We start from the raw sequence: 22,799 nt of genomic DNA on the forward strand, positions 1-22,799 counted from the left end.
TCAAATGGTCTCTCATCCATCATTATCTTATGATACCACTAGGTTGCTTAATTGGAAAATAGCGCAGTGACATTACCACTCATTGGAGCCCCTGGCACTTTTTATTGGTGTGAGAGGAGATGATTTTTATAATTGAACAACTTCTGTAAATGATGGCTATTTATGACCTTTTCAGCTAGTAGCGTTACAGTAGCTAATTACATTTGGCATAAGCCAAGCCTCTGAAGGCTTATACATTGAAAAATGAAAGGCATTGGTTAATGCAGCATCTGAAAAAATATTACCAATCGTGAATTACTCTTAACTTTAGTGTAGTCTTCTGATTCAATTGAAAATCTATCTGCAGGTGAATCTCTGTCTTCCAGTGAGAATGCAGAAAAAGGTATTAGCTGCTGCTAACATTTTAAGCTGAAATGATGGTGGGTTTCAACATCTTATTTATTACATTGTGATGATTTTCTGAACCCATCATATGTGATTTTCTGTGTGGAGGGTCCCCTGCAAATATTGACAAATTTCTTGGACCCCTGTCCTAATTTCTAATTAGCGCCACCTATCCAGAGGAAAACAGCACTTTTCATTGCAGATTTTTTAATATATATTAAACAGCATCATAAATAATGTGCTAGTAAGTAAACAATTGCAGAAGTCTGACATGGACAAATATCTGCTGATCTCTGGGTCTTGGGATTCCGATTTATCAACCTATAATATACAATGACAACACAATGATTAGATTAGGATTTCTATACACAGCTGAAGTGCAAAAATTATTTGGTTGTACAAATAGCAGAAATGATATAGCATAGTGACTTCAATATAAGCCATAACTAAGCATATAAGATGGTTGTCTTCTGTGCGAATGATAGCTAGGTAGTGAGATTTGTAAGTAATGGTTACAAATGCAATAAATTAATTATTCAACAGTTTATAATCTAGTGTGCTATAAAATATAATCTAATGCACTATAAAAATATATTATTAACTATATCCATTAGCTGTAAATCCAGAAGGTGCTCTAGTGTGCTATAAAATAGAACCTAGTGTGCTATAAAAAAAATATATTATTACCAAATCCATTAGCTGTAAATCCAGAAGTTGCTTTAATCCCCCTAATGTATTTATGTGGAATTCTTTTCACTTCACTCTGGAAGATTTTGTCCATCATTTTGAAAATCCTATTCGTGCAGTGTTGTCCAATACTTCTGCCATTAACCACTAGCCACATGTGGCTAATTGGAAATCCAGATGTGGCTAATTGCATTTCACATTAGCAAGTAAAAAAAATGAGTAATAGGCACAGTCATCGGGCATGTGATCTCAATACTCATATTCACATGGCGTATGAATTTGTACTTTAACCTTTGTGTGTGTTTGCTTGTAAAATGGTAAGACTAAAAGCAAAGTGCGCAAGTGTTTTTTGATTAAGTGCTTTGCTTCCTTGGTAACTGAATGCTAGCAGATGTTTAAGTGATGTCCATTTACCTGTATTGTGTGAGTGTATTAAGACATTTTCTACTTTCACCTTCTGAAGACGAGGAAGATCCCATGAAGGCGCAGACTAGATCCAGTAGCTGAAATAATCTGAAAAAGGGGTCGCTGCTTGTTATCCAGACATACGATGAATTTTATTTGGGTGTCAGGACAAGTGAAAACATCTTCGAGAACATAGAAAGCAAGGCTCACCCACGAGATCGTTTGAAACACAGAAGGCAAAAATATCTAGAGTAAAAACTGTAACACCTGTATTCTCTTGGAGTTAATTTCCTATTATGATTGACTACAAATTCCTGTATGCATTATATTTATCCCATCAGTAATCTCGACTTCCCTTGGACTATGCTAAGGAAATAAATCACATGAAGGAATGTTTAACAGTATACATGGTGGAAAATGTTTTCACTGTTGCCTGCTAAATGGTGAGTAATGGCAACATCAGCAACCAGTAGAATTCCGGCCATCACCTGTTGAGTAGAGCAAATCTGATGAGATTTTCTGTTTTTATATCGGCAGTCAATCTGAGGTTACAAAAACAAATATTGATTGACTTTCAGGTAATAAATTGTCCCTTCAATTGTAAAAACTGCTGACAGTTACACGATATTATCTCAGCCTTTGGCTTTCAGTATTTTTACAGTTTCTGTCACCCTTTTACTAGCTTAGGCCCTCAACTATAGTCAATATTTGTAGGTCAGTGGCCAAAATGGACTTAAATACCATGAAGTATTTTAACCTCCAAGAGCGGGTGGGTTGGAGGTTAAAATAACAGCTTTTTGGAGGGGGTCCTGGCTCCAACTCGCCCATTTCTAAGCTTAACCCAGGCAGGTTTGTGTGCGTATGCACAGCAGACACCAGGAAGTCCCACCCCCACTTAAAGCCGGCAGGCTGATACTTAAAAGGGGCAATGTACCTCATTGAGATACTTGAGGTACTTAATATTTTGTGTATTGGACACTTAGAATGAATTTAGCCTTACCTGCTCGGGTTTCCCATCGCTTCCGATTCACGTCGGGTGAAAGCAGGGGGGAAGGGCCGAATCCACGAGGTGAGTGCCTTTATTGCACTGCCTGTGGGCCCAGAGGAGCAGGAGTTCTTCATCCAGGCCCAACAACCTCACCTGACCGACAGGAACCCAACGATCGGCCGACACCACCCCCCCCCCCCCCCCATTTCCGATGCTGGCTGGACCCCCCCCCCCCCCCACCGATGCCATCGCTTGCTGACGCCCCGATCCCCGATCTTGGCTGACCACACAACCCCCCCCCCCCCCGATGTCGTCCAAGTCCCCCCCACCTCTCTTTCTCCCTGCCCCCCCCGAGCCAAAGTCCAATGATCGATCTCTCCCTCTTGCCCCCTCTCTGATTTGCAGCTCCTTTCCCTTCCGACAGGCAGTCAGCCTATCAATCTGGCTGAGTAGTGATCGCAGATTGCGATGCAGATAATTCACTTCTGGGTTCCCCACACGAATATCTGCGGACGCGTGCGGCACCCGGCACCAAGTAGAAATTATGCCCCATATATGTTTATTTGAGTTACCACTATATGATGATTACCTCATTATGAATGAATGAAGAGGATGATGGAAAGAATAGGAGTTTTGAATGTCAATCCCTAATTACTGGGAAAAAGTAGATCTGTGGTTTTTCTGAATTAAACTTCTAATGATTTACTGTATTAAAGTAAACTGAGACTGGCACAAACAATGGGTCCTCATTGAACCATTCCAGCTGCTTTTAGCATATCTGAGTTCCAAATTTTATCTCTGAAGAAAAGGTTGGGCATATCTGCAGAGAATCTGATCTATTGCATTGCTACTTCTAGCTTTGAGAAAAATAGTCCATTCTGGGAATAGCAAAATTGACAAATATGTTTAAAAAGCTCATTTCGTCCCACACAGCTCTGGCTTCAAAAGTGTTTTTAGTTTGACACACTCCAATGATCTATTTGTCTTATTATTTTTCGTTTTGCACTCAGAGTTTGCCTGAGGTTCATACTAAGTAACATCAAGAGCCCATCACATTTGAGTTAAACCTATTCACTTGGAATTAATTTGATTTTCTATTAAATATGGGCCCTAGTGGATCCCAACCATGAGCCATTTCAGTTAAGGAGGAAACAATAACAATTGTGAACGCTTTCTCGGTGGGGGGGGATGTGGACATTAAGCAGCAAGTAGGGGTAAGATAGAAGTTGGAGAGGTTTTTAGGAGGCTTTGAAGCCAGGGAGTGAGGTAGCAAGACCAGAGGACAGGAGACTAGTGCCTGAAGGATCAGCCTCCAAAGCTGGAATGGATAAGTAGGGTTGAGCAATGGAAAAGAGAATGCAAGTTGGAACATATGGTTGGGAATAGGGTGGAGAGGGGTCATGGAGGGAATTGTAATTAGATCAAGGATCTTGAATTCCATTTTGTAGCATGGTACTGCACAGAAGGAGGCCATTCGGCCCATCATGCCTGTGCTGGCTCTTTGAAAGAGCTATCCAATTAGTCCCATTCCCCTGCTCTTTCCCCATAGCCCTGAATTTTTTTTCCTTCAAGTACTTATCCTATTCCCTTTTGAAAGTTACTATGGAATCTGCTTCCACCACCCTTTCAGGCAGTGCATTACAGATCATCAACAACTCGCTACTTAAAAAAAATGTTTCCTCACGTTGTTTTGTCAATCACCTTAAATCTGTGTCCTCTGGTTACCGACCCTTCTGCCACTAGTAACAGCTTCTCCTTATTTACTCCATCAAAAAGTAAGGGAATCAAGGGATGTGGGGAGGGCGGGAAAGTGGAATTGAGATAGAAGTTCAGCCATGATCTTATTGAATGGTGGAGCAGCTCGAGGGGCCGTATGGCCTACTCCTGCTCCAATTACTTATGTACTATCATCAAATCTCCTCTTAACCTTCCCTGCTCTAAGGAGAACAACCCTATCTTCTTCATCAAAGAACTCAATCAAGAATGTCAAACATGATTTTCCTTTAACAAATCCATGCTGACTTTCATTTATTAGCCCATACTTCTATAAGTGCCAATTAATTTTGTCCTGAATTATTGTCTCTAATAGTTTCCCCACTACTGACGTGAGGCTAACCGGCCCGTAATTGCAGGGTTTATACCTCTTTCCCCCTTTTTGAACAGGAATGCAATATTTGCAATCCTCTGGCACCACCCTCATATTTAAGGAGGATTGGAAGATTGTGGACAGAGCCTCTATAATTTCCATGCTTACTTCCCTCAATAACCTAGGATACATCCCACCTGGACCGGGTGACTTTCCTACTTGAGTACCGCCAACCTTTTAAGTAGCTCCTCTTTATCTATTTTTATGCTATCCAATATCGCTACTATCTCCTCCTTTACTGCTAGATTGGCAGCATCCTCTTCTCTAGTAAAGACTAATGCGAAGTATTCACTTGGTGCCTCAGCTATACCCTCTGCCTCCACAAGAAGATCTTTTTTGTCCTTAATCGGCCCCACCCTTCCTTTGACTACCCTTTTACTGTTCACGTGTTTATAAAAGACTTTTGGGTTCCCTTTTACGTAAGTCGCTAATCTAGTCTCATACTCTCTCTTTGCCCCTCTTACTTCCTTTTTTAGATCTCCTCTGTACTTTCTGTATTCAGCTTGGTTCTCTACTGTATTATGAACCGTACATTTGTCATAAGCCTCCTTTTTTTCTGTTCCATTTTAATCTCTATATCTTTAGTCATCTAGGGAGTTCTAGCTTTGGATGCCCTGCCTTTCCCCCTCAAAGGAATGTGTCTACTCTGTACCCGAACCATCTCCTTAAAGGCCTCCCATTGTTCAATTACTGTTTTGCCTACCATTTTTTGATTCCAATCTACCTGGGCAAGATCCCTTTTATAACTCACTGAAATTAGCCCTCCTCCAATTAAATATTTTTACGCTTGATTGTCCCTTGTCCTTTTCCATAACTATTCTGAACCTGATGGTATTTTGATATTTGAAGGGCATGGGGAGCTGACATGGTTGGGGGGGAGGACTGGTGGTTGTGCAGGACTTTGTTTGGGAAAGGACTCGGGCAATAGAATTCTGGATTAATGAAGTTTATGAAGGAGTTCAGAGAGAAGAGCATCAGAGGAGTCAGTCCTCGAGGTAATGAAGGTATGGATGAGGGATTCAACAGTGGAGGAGTGAGTTTGGGGTGTAAGCAGGTAATGTTCTGGAAGTGGCAGATTGGATGTGGAGTAGAAGGCTCAACTCAGATGAACATAATGCTAAGGTTGCGCAGTACTGGACTCAACCTGAGTAAGTAGCCAGAGAAGTTGATGGAATGATGCGAGAGGTGCATTGGTGCTTGTGAGATTGGAGCAGGATGGCTTCAGTTTGTCTGACATTGAGTTTTAGGAAGTTGCAACTAATTCAGAAATTTATTTCAAATTGGCAGCTAGACAGTGAGATACTACAGCAACACCCATGAGTTAATGGTGATGGTGGCGAGGTAGGTTGAGCACCAATGGCAAACGTGTGGAAGCTGGTCCCATATTTGCAGGTGATGTCACTTAGTAATAGAAGATGGAATGGGCAAGGTTGTTTTCTATACTGCTCAGGCAAGCCTCTTATCGTGGTGGTCTCCCAATGCCTCAGCAAGTTTATCTGATCAGTAGCTGTGCTGCAAAGGTTTCAGGTTTTATGTGCCAAGTTATCCGATCATAGCTGAAGCAGTAGTAAAGGTGCTACAATTAACCTCACCGCCTTAGGTTAGGGAAAAGAAAATAGGCCAAGGTTCCTACCTACAATTGCCCTCAGAGTCCTGGGTTAGGGAAAGGAAAATCAGCCAAGATTCCCACTTGCATGCTATCCAACAACCCCTTCTGGAAGTGTGCATTTGTGAACACTAGGTGAGGACATTATTGGATTTGGTTGTGATGTTCCCTTGAGAAAAGAGTCTCACTCTCGAGACTCCTATGTGAATAAAGACCACTTGGGTGAGAAACTGGAGAGTGCCCGGTGCTCACAAAACCAGACTCCAGCAAGGAATCGAAGCTTTCAGGACGGGAGAAAAGTTTGGGGAAAAAAAGCATTTTAGCAATATTGAGATGTCCAGAAGAAGGCCATTCACATCCTTATAGCCAAGAAAGGTAGCCTAAATTGGGGGCAGGAACCTAAACGGGAAAGAGAAGACTGAGAAGAATTATCTCCAATCCCTAGAAAAAATGGCCCTGTCAGTTTGCCTTAATAAGGAAGGAGATGACCTACAGGGCAACTATGAGTGAATAATTATATAGCTGCAAAGCCTTAGAAGGGCGTCACCTGCTGTCACTCTTTGGTTGGAAATTATTACATTACCAGTCTCTTGGTAAACTTGGGAGACTCCCACTTTTGGATCATGCCTTATCCAACTCACCCATCTGGATCTGATTTTCCCTGAGCTCCTGCGTTGGATCTACTCAAAAATTATACTGAAGGCAGCAGGTTTGAAACAGTTTGGGCTAACTTGCATGTAGTTGCAGAGAGTGTTTATAGCATTAAACTGGAGCTAACTACAGGGAGCTTTTTTGACAACACATCCTTTCAAACACTCATTTAAATTGTTGATATTGTGTGAATTACTATTTCAGCAATTTCTGTTCCTGTCTAAGTGTCTTTCCTCCTGATTATAAATCCAGTCTAATCCAGACCTGAACTTCTTCCCATGGAAACAAAGCAACAAAAACCCAGAGCAGCCTCGCAGCAATACTTTCAGAATGTCTCCGTGTAATTTTGCAAAAGGGTTGATGGAATTTATATACTATATTTTCTTCTGTTTTCTCAGTTTTATACTCATTTTCTTTCTTTCTTTCTCTCTCACTCACACATGCACACTTCTCCCAACTTCCCCTAAAAGTACTGACTGTTGCTGGAGTGCAGTTCCACAGGCACCAACAACCTTCCTGTACTTTATCGAAACAATAATTTCTCATGTGTGAGCGCAGATAGTGAGTGCTTGTAGATAATTAGGGGATGGAGGATCATTACCGTCAATTCCAATCCTTGTACATTTACACTTCTAGCAAGATCAGTGGGAGCAGGGAACCTGACTTGAAGCTAGTAATAGCGCTCCAACCGAGCTAAGATAGGTAACAGACCTTACTTTCTGTATGGCTATATTGCATTTTTCCCAGTGAGCCATGAAGGAGCAAAATTAATCTGGTTTTACCCTGAAGCTGCTGTGTTAGACGGGAGGAGGAAATGAATGAGGGAAGCTAATAGGAACATAGGAACAGGAGTAGGTCATTCAGCCCCTCGTGCCTGCTCCGCCATTTGATAAGATCATGGCTGATCTGTGATCGAACTCCATATACCTGCCTCTGGCCCATATCCGTTAATACCTTTGGTTGCCAAAAAACTATCCATCTCAGATTTAAATTTAGCAATTGAGCTAGTATCAATTGCTGTTAAAAAAATGAAAGGTGACCTTTTTAATTTTAAATGTAAACTGAGTAAATTAGTTTTATAGATATATTCAGTTTGCAGAAACTGAGCAACCTAAGCCTATGTTTTGTGACTTGTAATATCCGATACTATTTAACACACCTTTTGAAAGTCCTCTCATGACTTGGTAATTCTGGTTAGTGTTTAAAAAGTTTTTTAAAAAGCACAACATTGTAAAACACCAATACTCCCATAAATGGATCTTTGTTGTATCAGGCCCACTGGCATTATTTTCATATATCCAGGAGGTAGTATACCATAGCTGCATGCAGATTTTGACTAATTAACCTAGGAGAAATTTTGGGTATTCTATAATAAGATGTTAGTATTAAGTTAAATTTGGCTCATAAGGAATTAAATCTGCAACATACAGCTTCAAGAGGCAAAGAAGAGGGAGGAACTAAAAACTATCACTAGAGAAAAAGTACTAGGTAAACTAATGGGTCTAAAGGCTGACAAGTCCCCTGGACCTGATGGCTTGCATCCGAGGGTCTTAAAGGAAGTGGCTACAGAGATAGTGGATGCATTGGTTGTAATCTTCCAGAATTCACTAGATTCTGGAAAGGTCCCAGTGGATTGGAAAACCACAAACGTAACACCCCTATTCAAGAAGAGAGTGAGACAGAAAGCAGGTAACTATAGATCAGTTAACCTAACATCTGTCATTGGGAAAATGCTAGAATCCATTATCAAGGAAGTGGTAGCAGGACATTTGGAGACGCATAATACAATCAAGGAGAGCCAACATAGTTTTATGAAGGGGAAATCATGTCTGACAAATTTATTAGAATTCTTTGAGGAAGTAACGGGCAGGGTGGATAAAGGGGAACCAATGGATGCAGTATATTTGGATTTCCAAAAGGCATTCGATAAGGTGCCACATAAAAGATTACTGCACAAGATAAGTGTTGGGGGTAATATACTGGCATGGATAGAGGATTGGCTAACTAACTAACTGAAAACAAAGAGTCGGGATAAAAGGGTCATTTTCAAAATGGCAATCTGTAACTAGTGGGATGCTGGTGGGCTCAGTGCTGGGGCCTCAACTATTTACAATATATATCAATGACTTGGATGAAGCAACAGAGTGTCTTGTGGCCAAATTTGCTGCTGATACAAAAATAGGTGGAAAAGCAAGTTGCGATGAGGACACCAAGTGTCTGCAAAGGGATATTGACAGGTTAAGCGAATGGGCAAAAATTTGGCAGATGGAATATAATGTGGGAAAATGTGAAGTCATCCACTTTGGGAGGAAAAATAAAAAAGCAAAATATTATTTGAATGGAGAAATACTACAAAATGCTGCAGTACAGAGGGATCTGGGTGTCCTCGTACATGAAACACAAAAAGTCAACATACAGGTACAGCAGGTAATCCGGAAGGCAAACGGAATATTGGCCTTTATTTCTAGGGGGATGGAGTATAAAAGCAGGGAAGTCATGCTACAACTGTACAGGGTGCTGGTGAGAGCACACCTGTAGTACTGCATACAGTTCTGGTGCTCTTATTTAAGGAAGGACATACTTGCATTGGAGGCAGTTCAGAGAAGGTTCACTAGGTTGATTCCGAGTATGGAAGGGTTGTCTTATGAGGAAAGATTGAACAGGTTGGGTCTATACTCATTGGAGTTTAGAAGAATGAGAGGAGATCTCATTGAAACATACAAGATTCTGAGGGGACTCGATAGGGTAGATGCTGAGAGGATGTTACCTCTCATGGGGAATCTAAAACTAGGGGGCATAGCCTCAGAATAAGAGGTCGCCTGTTTAAGACGGAAATGAGGAGGAATTTCTTCTCCCAGAGGGTCGTGAATCTTTGGAATTCTTTACCCCAAAAAGCTGTGGAGGCTGAGTCATTGAATACATTCAAGGCTGAGTTAGACAAATTTTTGATCAACAAGGGAGTCAAAGGATATGGAGAAAAGGCGGGAAAGTGAGTTGAGGTAAAAATCAGATCAGCCATGATCTCATTGAATGGTGGAGCAGGCTCGAGGGGCCGAATGGTCTACTCCTGCTCCTATCTCTTATGGTCTTATGGTCTTCATGATAGGATTTAGACAAGGCATCAGTCCAGAGTGATACTTCCTGCATACCACATCAGCTTTAGACAATGGAGGTTCATTAAAGATATTCCAGTAAACAGTCATGCATGGTGTGTTGGAATGGCTTCATATGAACTCAACAGAGGGTGACTGCCCGGAGTCCAGACTTAGGAGGACAGTAGCAGGTTTGATTTGTAGCTCGTCTGGCCAATTCCCAGGTACAGAGGTCAAGCCTTTGGCTTCCTATCCAGCTAAGAAAGAAGAAGCCTGCAGAGATCTGGTAAGGAAGCCAGATGTAGAAGGTGAGAACTCCCTACTTAAGTTTAGTGCCAACTAGAGTCAGAGAAATCCTTAGTCAAAGTATATTTGGCCTAGTAACAATGATAGTGTGGTATGCTTTGTTATTTTCTATATTACGAGGAGCATTACAAAATAGATTAAAGTTCACGGTAAACATTCTGATTTTTCACGTTATATAAAAAATAAATCGGCATTAATTTATCATCGGCTTTGTCCCGCTGGAGTTCCTCAGTCTGCCTTCCAGTAGAAGAAATGCACATCAGTCCCATGCGCCACTGCGGAATCCTGTACATATAACGCAGGGTTTCGTTGTTAGTATTCCCAAGTCACACCACCATATGACTAGATTGCAAGGGACATGGGGTCAGCTTAGGGGAGAGACTAGTGATGTTGAATCTGAGAGAAAATCTAGTGCAGACCTGGAATTTGTCACCGGAACTAAATTCAGACTATTTTAAAAGAACTTATCTAACGTATAAACGGAATACATGATGAGGAGCTTCGGGATACTCACTCGGGGATGGCAGTAACTCACAACTTCAGCACTTGCGTTATCAGATCAGTTTGCTTGTGGGATAGAGTGGTATCCCAGAGTTGCTCATTACATACTCTTTGTACCTAATGCAGTTGTAATTTTGGATTTTAAGGTTGTCCAGTACAGAGCCATCCTATAAATTATCACTTGACTGTATTTTTATTTATCTTTCCCGAGCTGTTAGTTTGTTATGTGGACGAAAAGGTTTTATCATTTGATTATTTTTTTAAAAATAGAAAACTGTCATATTCCATAATGAGGGTCAGTTTCTGAGACTGATCCTTCTTGAAATCTCCATCCCAGCTGTGTGAGATGGCCCAATGGGTCAGCTAGCTCTAATATTGTGCAGTGATAAACTGAGCCATATAGACCAGGAAGGTCACAGAATCAATTCCTGATTTATTCCGAGTTAGCTGATCTCATTCGGTGCTGTAATTGGCCACAACACTTTGGGGAGGGGGAAAATCAGCTGGGTTCCAGCTTCTATCCAGTGACACCTCCTGGAAAGTGAACAAGATCAAGCTTGACTGTTAAAATTACCACAGTCATACTCTGCCCACGCTCACTGTCAAGGTTCATACATGAAGAATGACCATTTGGGGCAAAGTACCAGGGCCTGTAAAACCATACACTACAACAATCAGTGGCTTCAAGAGAAGGGGAGAAAATTTGGAGGGTATAAAAAAACGGGTGGTATAAAGTGGTGTGTGGGGAGGGGGAATTCTCTTTTGCAGTTACTTAGATCATGAAAAAAAATCGAAAATGCAATTTTCACGTCACTTATTTCCACGTGGGCTTGTTTGAGTAGATGTAAATCCTACATTCGGTGACTATTGTCACTTGACTGATTCGGGAGCTTAGGCCATGGTAGCTTGCAGTTTACTATTTTTAATTCATGAACTTAAAAAAAAAACACGATCACGTACTATAACTGATGACTAAAAGGATGAGTCCGAGGCTGTGTCAAAATTAATTTCACTTTCCCCTGCATTGCTGTTTACTGGGACACAGCGTGATCTTTAGCTGCATAACAATTGCAAAAACAACTGCCTTCGATGGCTTTCCACTTCCCACCGAGTCCTGCGCTGCTGCTGAGAACAAATGGGGTGGGTGCAGAGCAAGGAGGAAGAGCTGTCGGGGAGGGAAGCTACTATTGTGGCGAACAAACCGGGGTGAGAGAGCCGGTTCCAAGTCCGCTGCGACCCAACCGGCCACCTACGTTATTCCAATTGTAAACAATTTTACAACACCAAGTTATAGTCCAGCAATTTTATTTTAAATTCACAAGCTTTCGGAGGCTTTTGTGGATGTTGAGTGCGGGCAGGATCAACCCCAGTCCATCACCGGCATCTCCACATCATTATTCCAATAGGAAGAGGATGGTAACTCCGGCTGGTTTGCGGCAATACAAAAAGGCTCGGGGGCGAAGTGTGTTTTCAGAAGGGAGCCGCGGAATCGAGTTCAACCCAACCTGCGAGTCTGCCGGCTCAGCCCAGCCATCACTCTGCACATCCAGCCGGCCGGCCGGAGGGCTAACCGGGGACTTGAATGAAGGTTGTTCCTCCCCTCCTCCTCCTCCTCCTCCCCCCAGAGTGAACTTGCTGACAGTTATCCATTGACTCACTTGAAGTCGCGCCGCAGCTGGCACTCGGCAGTTCTGTCATCTAAATTCAGAGTCGTTGAGTAACAGGAGGAGGAGGAGGAGGAGGGCGGGGACGGGCACTTCTTTTCTCTCAGAATATCGGAGCCGCCTTTTTCCGTTACTGATCTGAAGAAGTTCAGTGAAGAAAAGGAAAGTAGGTTTTGATTTTTGGATCGGCTTGTTCGCGGCTCGATGAAAGCAGTCGAGAGTTAGCACACCACCCTCGGAGCGGGGACATGTACCTGTACGGCCGGGAGGAGCCTGAAGAGGTAAGGGGAGGTGGGGGGTGAAAAGTAAAAGCACAAAAGTTGTATGATTAGCGAGTACTATGGAGCAGCCATCCATTGCCCCGTTCTTGGAAACGGACAGATGGCCCAAGTGCACTCTATTTAAACAATTCATTGCCAGTTGCATACACACTTTTTAATTCAGGTAGCCTGCAAATATATTGTCGAAGTACTTCATACGAACTTAATTCTTAAAACCATAATTGTCGTTTTATTAATCACAACAGTCTGACTTCGTTCTGGGTGGACAGTATGATCATTTAAGGACCGATTTTGAAGTATATCTGAATAGAATTTTGAAGTTTGACTCACTTATCAGGAAAGTGGTTATATATCAAAGTTTTGTGGCCTGGGACTAAATAGAGATGTAGCCTTTCCCCTTTTTCTTGTGCTCATTATAGTGAGGGATGTCATGCTCCAAATGGAAAACTTTTCTGCTTCAGGTACTCCTCCCAAGTCAGGTATAGCATGTTGAGCTACCGCCTGAAGTTTCTCTTGCTCAATGACAAATGTGTTTCTGCTGCAGTCTCATACTAGCAACCTAGCACCAATGTGAAATATAATCATTTTCCATACCAACCACCCTTCATAGCCTCAGAGTGAAACTGCCAAATTTGGAGGCAATGTTTTATTGTGGCTGTGGACAATAGTACCAAACTGGATTGAGACTGTTCTAACACATTTCATGTATGACCTTTCGTGCCCTGCAGTCATCACCTTGGTATGGGCTGGATTCAAACCTAGTTTCCAGAAGTGAATGGACAGTATGCTAACCCATTGTCCCACCCAGTCCAATAATAGTAAAACTGTTAATTTAAACTAGGCTTCATTACAAATTATTAATTATAATTTATGTTGGGCCAGAAATTGCTTAAAAAATAAGAGTACTCACCGTTGTTAGTGGAAATCGAGGAGCAAGTTCCGGTGTTCGCTCATGCGCAGTCAAACGTGGAAATTCGAAACTTGCTCCTGGTTCACCCAATATGACAGCTTTGCATTAAAGGGATAGTGCCGGCTGGAATCAGTGGACCAGGGCCAACTTGCTCTTCTGCCCAGCTGGAAAGTAACTAATATCACCACAAAACAGGTACTTTAAAAAAAAATACCAGGTCTAAACTAAGCCTTAATGACTGCCAAACAACTAAAAAATTAACTTTAAAAAATGTGGAGTCTCATTACTCCTTATTTTAATAGTTTTTGGTCATTAAAATTTTTCTTTAAATTTAAATTTCTTTTAAAAACTTTTTTCTTCTGTCTCTGATTATTTCTTACCTTCTCTTTTGCGGTCTAACTTTTTTTTTACAAATAATTTTATTGTTGTACCTTTTCACTTCCTGGATTTTACGTTCCAGCTTGCAGTAACCGTTTGCAGAATTTTTGACAAGCTGCAATCTGGTCGAGGGGAGAGAGTGATCCTCTCGCTTTTCCCATGCGTCCCAGCTTCGCTGGAGCTAATGCCGGGCTTTTCTCCGCTTCCTATTAGAGGAAGTGCATCCAGTAAAGTCGGCGGTAAGTTAGTGTAAATCTATGGAATGGCGAGCGCTGTTGGTTCGCTGCTTCGAGCAATTCCTGGGCCGTTGTAAACATTGGAAAATTGTGTGTTTTTTAAAGTTTTCTTCCCCTTTTGCTCTTCTCTCTTGAACATGCTGATTTGTGCTCGGGTATGCCTCATAACTAACCCAAGTGGCCATCTTTCACATGAGCCCAGACAACAAGTGTCAACAGGCATTTTCACCAGGGGAGCTGTTGCAGCTAGGCCTGATCCTGACCACGTTACAATGTCCAAGCATGTGCACTTTGCAGCAGAGTATCATTAAATAGCAATCAGTAGCAAGAAATTTAGCTGTTTGTTTTCCTCTCCAGCTCGAGGCACCAAAGGCAATTGTAGAACCCCAGCTGAAATCAGCATGGACCAGGCATGAAACTGGTATCCTTTGGGTTTGTAACATTCAAATACATTTACCAACTAATTCACTGGGAGTGACATTCCAAGCTTTTCTTGTATCAGTGGTGTAGCTTATGCCTTATTTCCTTGATTCTTGGAACTGGACAAATAGTCAAACAAAGAAAGTCACCCTCACTCACGTTAGTTTCGTTAATCAAAAGTAATTAGCTAATGTAATTCATACAAGCATTCATGAAGCAAAATCAAACCATACGTATTACTTTCCTCTATAAAATCCTGTATACATTTAATAACATTGCGAATTATTATGTAATGACTTAACAATTAATACACTCATCAGGCAAATCATGTAATATATACAACCTTAAACTGAGGATTTTGCTCATTGGGCCTGAAGGTTGAACAGCTCTTCAGTCTACAAGGTCCTCCTCTTCTTGCATGATGTTTGACTGCAGTGTGGTGAAAAGGCTGTACTTCTCTCAAAGTCTTCCTTTTATATTGTTTTTACCAATAGGACGTAGGATTGGGGAGTGTCATTCCTTTTGTCCAATTGCTCCCTGTTGCTATGCCTCAATGATTGACAGTTTAGGCTTAAGAACAGAAGAAATAGGAGCAGGAGTAGGCCATACGGCCCCTCGAGCCTGCTCCGGCTGATCTTTGACCTCAACTCCACTTTCCTGCCTGATCCCCATATCCATTGATTTCCCCTAGAGCTCCCTAGTTCTAGACTCTCTAACCGGGGGAAACAATCTCTCCGCATCTACCCTGTCAAGCCCTCTCATACTCTTATATCTTACAATGAGATCACCCCTCATTCTTCTAAACTCCAGAGAATATAGGCCTATATAACTCAATCTCTCTTTATAAGACAACCCTCTCATCCCAGGAATTAATGTAGTGAATCTTTGTTGCACCGCCTCTAAGGCAAGTATATCTTTCCTTAGATAAGGAGACCAAAACTGTACACAGTATTCCAGGTAAGGCCTCACTAAAGCCCTGTACAACTGTAGTAAGACTTACTCTTGTACTCCAACCCCCTTGCAATAAAGGCCAACATTCCATTTGCTTTCCTAATTGCCTGCTGTACCTGCATACTAACTTTTTGTGTTTCTTCCACGAGGACACCCAAGTCTCTCTGAACACCAGCATTTAATAGCTTCTCACCATTTAAAAAATATTCTGTTTTTCTATTCTTCATACCAAAGTGAATAATCTCACATTTCCCCACATTATACTCCATCTGCTACCTTCTTGCCCACTCACTTAACCTGTCTATATCCCTTTGCAGACTCTTGTGTCCTCCTCACAGCTTACTTTCCCACCTAGCTTTGTATCATGAGTAAACTTGGATACATTACACTCGGTCCCTTCATCTAAGTCACGAATATAGATTGTAAATAGCTGAGGCCCAAGCACCAATCCTTGCAGCACCCCACTAGTCACAGCCTGCCAACCTGAGAATGACCCATTTATCTTCTGTCCTTTAACCAATCCTCTATTCATGCTAATATATTACCCCCAACTCCATGAGCCCTTACCTTGTGTAACGACCTTTTATGTGGCACCTTTTCAAATGCCTTTTGAAAATCCAAATATACTACATCCACTGGTTCCCCTCTATCTACCCTGCTAGTTACATCCTCAAAAGACTCTAATAAATTTGTGAAACATGATTTCCCTTTCATAAAACCATGTTGACTCTGCCTAACCATATCATGATTTTCTAAGTGCCCTGTTATCACTTCCTTAATAATGGATTCCTGCATTTTCCTGACAGTTGATGTCAGGCTAGCTGGCCTGTAGTTCCCTGTTTTCTCTCCCTCCCTTATTGAATAGTGGGATAATATTTGCTACCTTCCAGTCCACTGGGACCGTCCAAAATCTGGAGAATTTTGGACGATCATAACCAATGCACCCACTATCTCCACAGCCACCTCCTTTTAGATCCCTCAGATGTAGGCCATGAGGTCCAGGGAATTTGTTGGCTTTTAGTCCCATTAGTTTGTCCAGTACTTTATCTCCAGTGATATTAATTGTTTTAAGTTCCTTACTCTCATTTACCCCTTGGTTCCCCACTATTTCTGGTATGCTTTTTGTGTCTTCTGCTGTGAAGACAGATACAAAATATTTGTTTAACGCATCTGCCATTTCCTGATTTCTCATTATAATTTCTCCTGTCTCAGCCTCTAAGGGACCAACATTTACTTTTGCTACTCTCTTCCTTATTACATTCTTGTAGAAGCTCTTACAATCTGCTTTTATACTTCTTGCTAGTTTACTTTCATATTCTATTTTCTCCCTTTTTATCAATTCTTTGGTTGTTTGGTTTCTAAAACACTCCCAATCCCCAGGCTTATTGCTCTTCTTGGCAACATCATAGGCTCCCTCTTGTAATCTAATACTCTCCTTTAACTTCTTCAGTTAGCCACAGTGGATCACTTTTCCCATGGAGTTTTTATTTCTCAATGGAATGTATATTTGTTGAGAATATTGAAATATTTCTTTAAATGTTTGCCATTACTTTTCAACTGTCAAACCCTTTAATTTAATCTACCTTTGACCACTCGCCCCTCATACCTATGTAATTGGCTTTATTTAAGTTTAAGATTTCAGTTTTCTGACTTAAGTATGTTACTTTGAAACTCAATGTGAAATTCATCATATTATGATTGCTCTTCCCCAGAGGTTCTTTTTACTGTGACATCACTAATTAACCCTATCACATTACATAATATGAGATCTAAAATAGCCTGTTCCCTGGTTGGTTCCATGACTTATTGCTTTAGGAAACTGTCACGAATACATTCCATGAACTTGTCTTCCAAAATACCTTTGCCAATTTGATTTGCCCAGTCTCTATGCAGATTAAAGTCCCCCATGATGACTGCATTTCCTTTGTTACAAGCTCCTATTATTTCATGATTAATACTCTGTCCAACGGTATTTCTACTGTTAGGGGACCTATAAACTATTCCCACCAGTGTTTTCTGCCCCTTGTTATTTCTAATTTCCACCCATATTGATTCTACTTCACGATCTTCCAAGACAAGATCCTTTCTCACCACTGTCCTACATCATCCTTTATTATTAGGGCTACACCCCCTCCTTTTCCATTCTTCCTGTCTTCTTTAAATGTCATGTATTCTGAAATATTTATTTCCCAACCTTGGTCATTTTGCAACCATATCTCTGTAATGGCTATTAGGTCAAACCCATTTATCTCTATTTGTGCAATTAATTCTTCTATCTTGTTACAAATGCTCCATGCATTCAGATAAAGAGCTTTAAATTTTGACTTTTTAACCATGTTTTCCTGCTTTGATCTTGCTTGTTGTTGCACTATTATTGGTAAACTCTCTGTTCCTTCCTGCCAAACTCTGCTTATCTTTACCCAAGACTCTACACTGTTCTATTGCCTTAACTTTTCTCATTAGATTTCTAAATTTCCCCTCACCTGACCCATCTCCTCCCCCCCCCCCACCTTTTGAGTTTAAAACCCTATCAACAGCTCTAGTTATTAGATTCTCCAGGACCCTGGTTCCAGGCTTTGATCATGTGACTGGAGATCCTTTGATGTAGAAAAACCATGTGCTCGAACCATGGAATGTAAAAGACCCCATTATTATCTGTTTATGACCTTTCATTGTAGAGATATCCCCTTTTGTTTCTATGCACAGACATTCTTAATAGTCCTAACGTCTCCCATTTTGATTTCAAATCCATTCCTTATACCTTAATGCTTTAAGCTCAATATTATCCACCTTGCTTATTTATTTATTAATCTATATATCTATCCACAGTACGATGTCTTCGATCCCAAAACTTGTAATGCCATCAACGTCATTGAGGGAAAAACAGGATTTGCAAGAACACAATTTACTACATTACTGTGTATATAGGTTTCCAAATGCCTTTGTTTAAAAGGGGTTTTGAACCCCACAATCTCTCCTCAAGTGGATCGGTCGAATCTTCTGACTGATCCACTTCATACCCTGAGCATTGTCCTCGGTTGTTAGATTTTTAATCATTGATTCCCATTTAAGATGGGTTTGCCATGACAAACACAAAAAGAACATTTCTTTGCCATGTTTTCGAATTAAATGTTGCACTATACATATGCAAATTATCATAAACATTTGTATACATTGCATATATATTAAAGTCATACTAATTATTCTGATTCAAGGGTGTTTTCCCATATTATACACTGTTTCCCACCAGTCACGGTCTGAGATTTTGTACTGTGTTGTATAAGCACATTGGCTTATTTCATTTTAATCAGGTGGTGAAGTGAGAATAACACGAATTGCCACTACATTATGTGGTCACATTGGCATGAGGGTATGTTCCTCAATCTGAGTAATTTCCATGGGGGTGAGTAAGAAAGGAGAATAAGTGATAGGACAGATAGCAGTACCATGCCTCAATGTAACATCACTGGTGATTATACATTACTAACCTCAGGTTTGATAGGCCACATGGGTACTAACCCACCTACTGATAACTTTCATCAGGCATTCAGGGTCCTCATCCCCCTTATTTATGCCTTGTAAAATATCCTTTAATTGTTTCTGCATCGATTCATCATGTTCCCAAGTTGATTCGATATCTAATCTATTCCATGCTGCATTGCCTGCAGTAGCCCCGATACCTATTCATTTGGCTACACCCTTTTATATATTTTTTGGCCTGGTGTGTGACATTATGGGGGCCATGCTTGATCTAAATCCCGACCTGCATTTCATTGGTGAAAGTCATGTACTATCTCCTGCACCATAGCACTATATAATTTACTGTGGGCCTGATGACATAGCCCTGATCGAAAGACTATCTCTGAGGGATATCAACACCGGTGCCAACTCATAATGAATGTCGTTATAAACTTTTTGCCGAGTCCAGATAATGACTATCTTGCATCATTATAAAGCAATTCATGAATTTCAACAGTCACCATTACCTTTTCCAGGTCCTGGATTTAGGATTGGGCAGGGTAGCTCCCAAACCTTGGTCCCAATTTCATTGTTAACTCAAAAGGAACCCAACCCTGAATTTGGAAATCCAAATTCTTATGTCCATTTTTACTTTAATTTCAATCCCTCTGATAGGTACCAGTGTGTTTAACTCTATCCTGATTATTTATTTCATTAATTAGTCAATTTCTCTATGGAGTACATGTCAGTGCTTTGGTTAAAAAGTTTTCTCACTCTCCCGAGCCACATTAACCACTTCATCTCCCCCTGTATGGCCCAATGTCTCTGGTAGTGGTCAGGCTATCAAATGCAGTTTTCTCATTGTTCAGTATAGGCAAGGACACAAATATCTCCAAGAAAGCTATCAATTAACCATTTCATCTCATTCATCAGATCTCTAGAAGAACTTTACTGTCCAATACAAGATTTACATTAACCCTTAAAACATGGACCAAGTTGGGAACGTCTAATCTAAGTTATACTTAACACATTTTTGTTTATTTTACTAAACTCTTCTTGGACCACTTTTATTCCTAAAATATCTTAAGCCCATTTTATCATTTCAAAATTATTCTAATTTTGGAGAGCAGTATTATTAGACTGACCAGACTTGTCAATGTACAATTTTATTTCCCCAAAATACTCCCTCTGATACACAGCACTGGACAGGAACCACTTAGACTAGACTTCTTTTTGTTCCAAGTAAATTTTATCATCCCCTTAAATTTCAAGTAAATTATCCCTTCTCAAGTGCTGGAACAGCAAATCATATCAATTGTCATTCAATTTCATAAATTATACCCAGGCTTAGTGGTTTTACGGTAAAGACAGAAGTGCTTGAAATTACTTTTGAAGATAACTCCCATATCTCCTCCTTCTCGAGCGTTTTGTCTCGGAAAATAACAAGTAACCCTGAATTGGTTAAAACTGAGCCTTTCAGAGGCAAAGGTTTGGTCCAAACATTGACATTTGATAGCTATCGATGTCTGCAGATAAGTTCTTAAATTCTTAATGCCACTGAATTGCTTCCTGCACCAACACCCTTGCAGTCCCGAAAACCATACCCTGTGTAAAAGAAAAGAAAGATGAAATCCATTGTGGCTGCTCTTGAGAGCCCAAGGGGTTAATTTGTGAATTCTGTCACCATGGGGAAATATCCACTTAAATTAAGAATCTTAAAAATCTTATACACTTAATTAAAGCACTATGACAATAGCACTAAATGATCTATTTTAAAGAATAATCCCTTTAAACTGAAACAAATCTAGAAAAATGTGTCCAGAGGAACATGGGAGAGACTGACTAGTTTTCCTGTCTATCTACCAAAGTTTCTCTCTCTCTTGGAACTCTCCAGGGACAATAAAATTGCTTTTGAGTCAGATTAACATGCTGAGAGGTGTCAATCACAATAGCAGTTTTTTAAGCTGTAATATTAAAGCAAAAGTGCTTTAAAAAAGTTCAAATGATCTTTTTCCAAAATGTCTTAGAATCTTAGAAAGGTTACAGCACAGAAGGAGGCCATTCGGCCCATCGAGTCCATGCTGGCTCAATGTAAGAGCAGTCCATCTAGTCCCACTCCCCCACCCTATCCCCGTAGCCCTGCAAATTTTTTCCTTTCAAGTACCTATTCAGTTCCCCTTTGAAGGCCATAATTGAAGCTGCCTCCAACATCCCCACGGGCAGTGCATGCCAGTTCCTAATCACTTGCTATATTTTTTTTTAAAAAGTATTTCCTCATGTCACCATGTCTTTGTGCAGGTTATCACTATTTTAATAGCACAAAGGTACAATTAAGCTCTGGACAACACATTTCTGCTTCTGACTTCCAATTCTCAAAATATGAGCCATGAAGGTACAAAAGATTTCCCGATTTTTTTTTATCCATCCTTAGTAATTGAAAATCTGTTAAAACTGTAGAAATTAATAATATTTCCTTCTATTAACCTTAAACAGTCTATGAAACAATTCTGCAGTACAATCTAACTACTCCAGATCATTGTCACATTCTTTTTCTTTCTTCTTCATGGATTGTCATCAAACCAAAGATTAAAGGGTCAGTTTGCTAACACCTATCACATTCCATATACCTTAAAACATGATTAAACATATGGTTACTTCAAAATGTCCCAATATTTTAACACACCAACTCATGCTCAAATCAATTGACATTTATTTCAAATCATTAAAGCATTTAAGAAATTCAAAATGCCATTTTGTTATTTATATGATAATTTCATGTCCGGAGTTAGAAGTCATCACATAAATGATCATAATCAGAATTTTACCATGGCCACAATAAAAGCCTGTTTTTCACAATATAATAGGTTAATTAACCTCAATTACTCCAATTTCACTTAGTAATACCTTAGACTCAAACTCAAGACAGAGCACATAAAATTATCAAAAGCACGTGCTTATTAAAACCTAGTAAATCACGTCATCTTTCATTTTGTTCTTTGGGCGCCATTCCAAAAAACTAACACATTGAATATCACTAAAGGAAAAGTTGGTTTTTATATCTAAACAAAATCTTTGGAACAGTTCTTTGTCTTGAGAAAGAAAGAGAGGGCAGCCACAGCCAATGGCCTCAAACAGTCACACAAGCTTTTTAAAGAGCCAGTACAGCCACACAGGCTTTTTAAAGAGACAGTACACTGAAAACAAAAGAACACATTCTGTAGCTTGTGAAACAGTAGGAAAGGGACAGGATCTTCCATTTTTTTCTCCTTCTCTATTCCATCAGACTAATTTATCCCTGATACAGTTTTTCGTGTCTGCCAAACTGGGATAGAGCTTGGCTAGCTTACGGTTGAGAAAGGCATGGATGTTAGGGAACTTGGGGAAATAAATAGTGATGTCTTGAGGAGTGTACATATTACAGAGAGGGAGGTGCTGGAAGTCTTAACGCGCATCAAGGTAGATAAATCTCCGGGACCTGATGCAATGTATCCCAGGACGTTATGGGAGGTTAGGGAGGAAATTGCGGGTCCCCTAGCAGAGATATTTGAATCATCCACCGCTACAGGTGAGGTGCCTGAAGATTGGAGGGTAGCAAATGTTGTGCCTTTGTTTAAGAAGGGCGGCAGGGAAAAGCCTGGGAACTACAGACCGGTGAGCCTGACATCTGTAGTGGGTAAGTTGTTAGAGGGTATTCTGAGACAGGATCTACGGGCATTTGGAGAGGCAGGGACTGA

The 22,799-nt window shown here is 40.6% G+C and overlaps 1 protein-coding gene and 1 long non-coding RNA gene across 6 annotated transcripts in view; one reads left to right on the top strand and one right to left on the bottom strand.

Annotated features, from left to right (window-relative positions):
* LOC137343211 (voltage-dependent L-type calcium channel subunit beta-2-like) overlaps positions 1 to 22,799 on the top strand; it is a 351,241-nt gene that overhangs the window by 194,427 nt on the left and 134,015 nt on the right. The window contains exon 1 of one of the 3 annotated variants that reach the window (XM_068007085.1): positions 12,546 to 12,711. The exons of the other annotated variants lie outside the window; for them this stretch is intronic. Coding sequence (XP_067863186.1) covers positions 12,679 to 12,711 — 33 coding nt within the window. The 5' untranslated portion in view covers positions 12,546 to 12,678. Of the gene's footprint in view, positions 1 to 12,545; positions 12,712 to 22,799 lie in introns of those variants that run through there. 3 annotated transcript variants of the gene reach the window in all.
* On the bottom strand, positions 12,055 to 15,083 carry LOC137343247 (uncharacterized). 3 transcript variants are annotated; one of them, XR_010967749.1, is made up of 4 exons: positions 14,999 to 15,066; positions 14,053 to 14,205; positions 13,622 to 13,796; positions 12,055 to 12,703 (listed from the first exon to the last, which is right to left on the bottom strand). It is a non-coding gene; the product is annotated as an uncharacterized lncRNA (long non-coding RNA). The 3 variants fall into 3 exon arrangements; XR_010967737.1 differs by lacking the exon at positions 14,053 to 14,205 and having other exon boundaries at positions 14,999 to 15,083; XR_010967743.1 differs by lacking the exon at positions 14,999 to 15,066 and having other exon boundaries at positions 14,053 to 14,608.

Source organism: Heptranchias perlo, chromosome 2 (assembly GCF_035084215.1).
Source record: "Heptranchias perlo isolate sHepPer1 chromosome 2, sHepPer1.hap1, whole genome shotgun sequence".
NCBI classification, from domain to species: Eukaryota; Metazoa; Chordata; class Chondrichthyes; order Hexanchiformes; family Hexanchidae; genus Heptranchias; species Heptranchias perlo.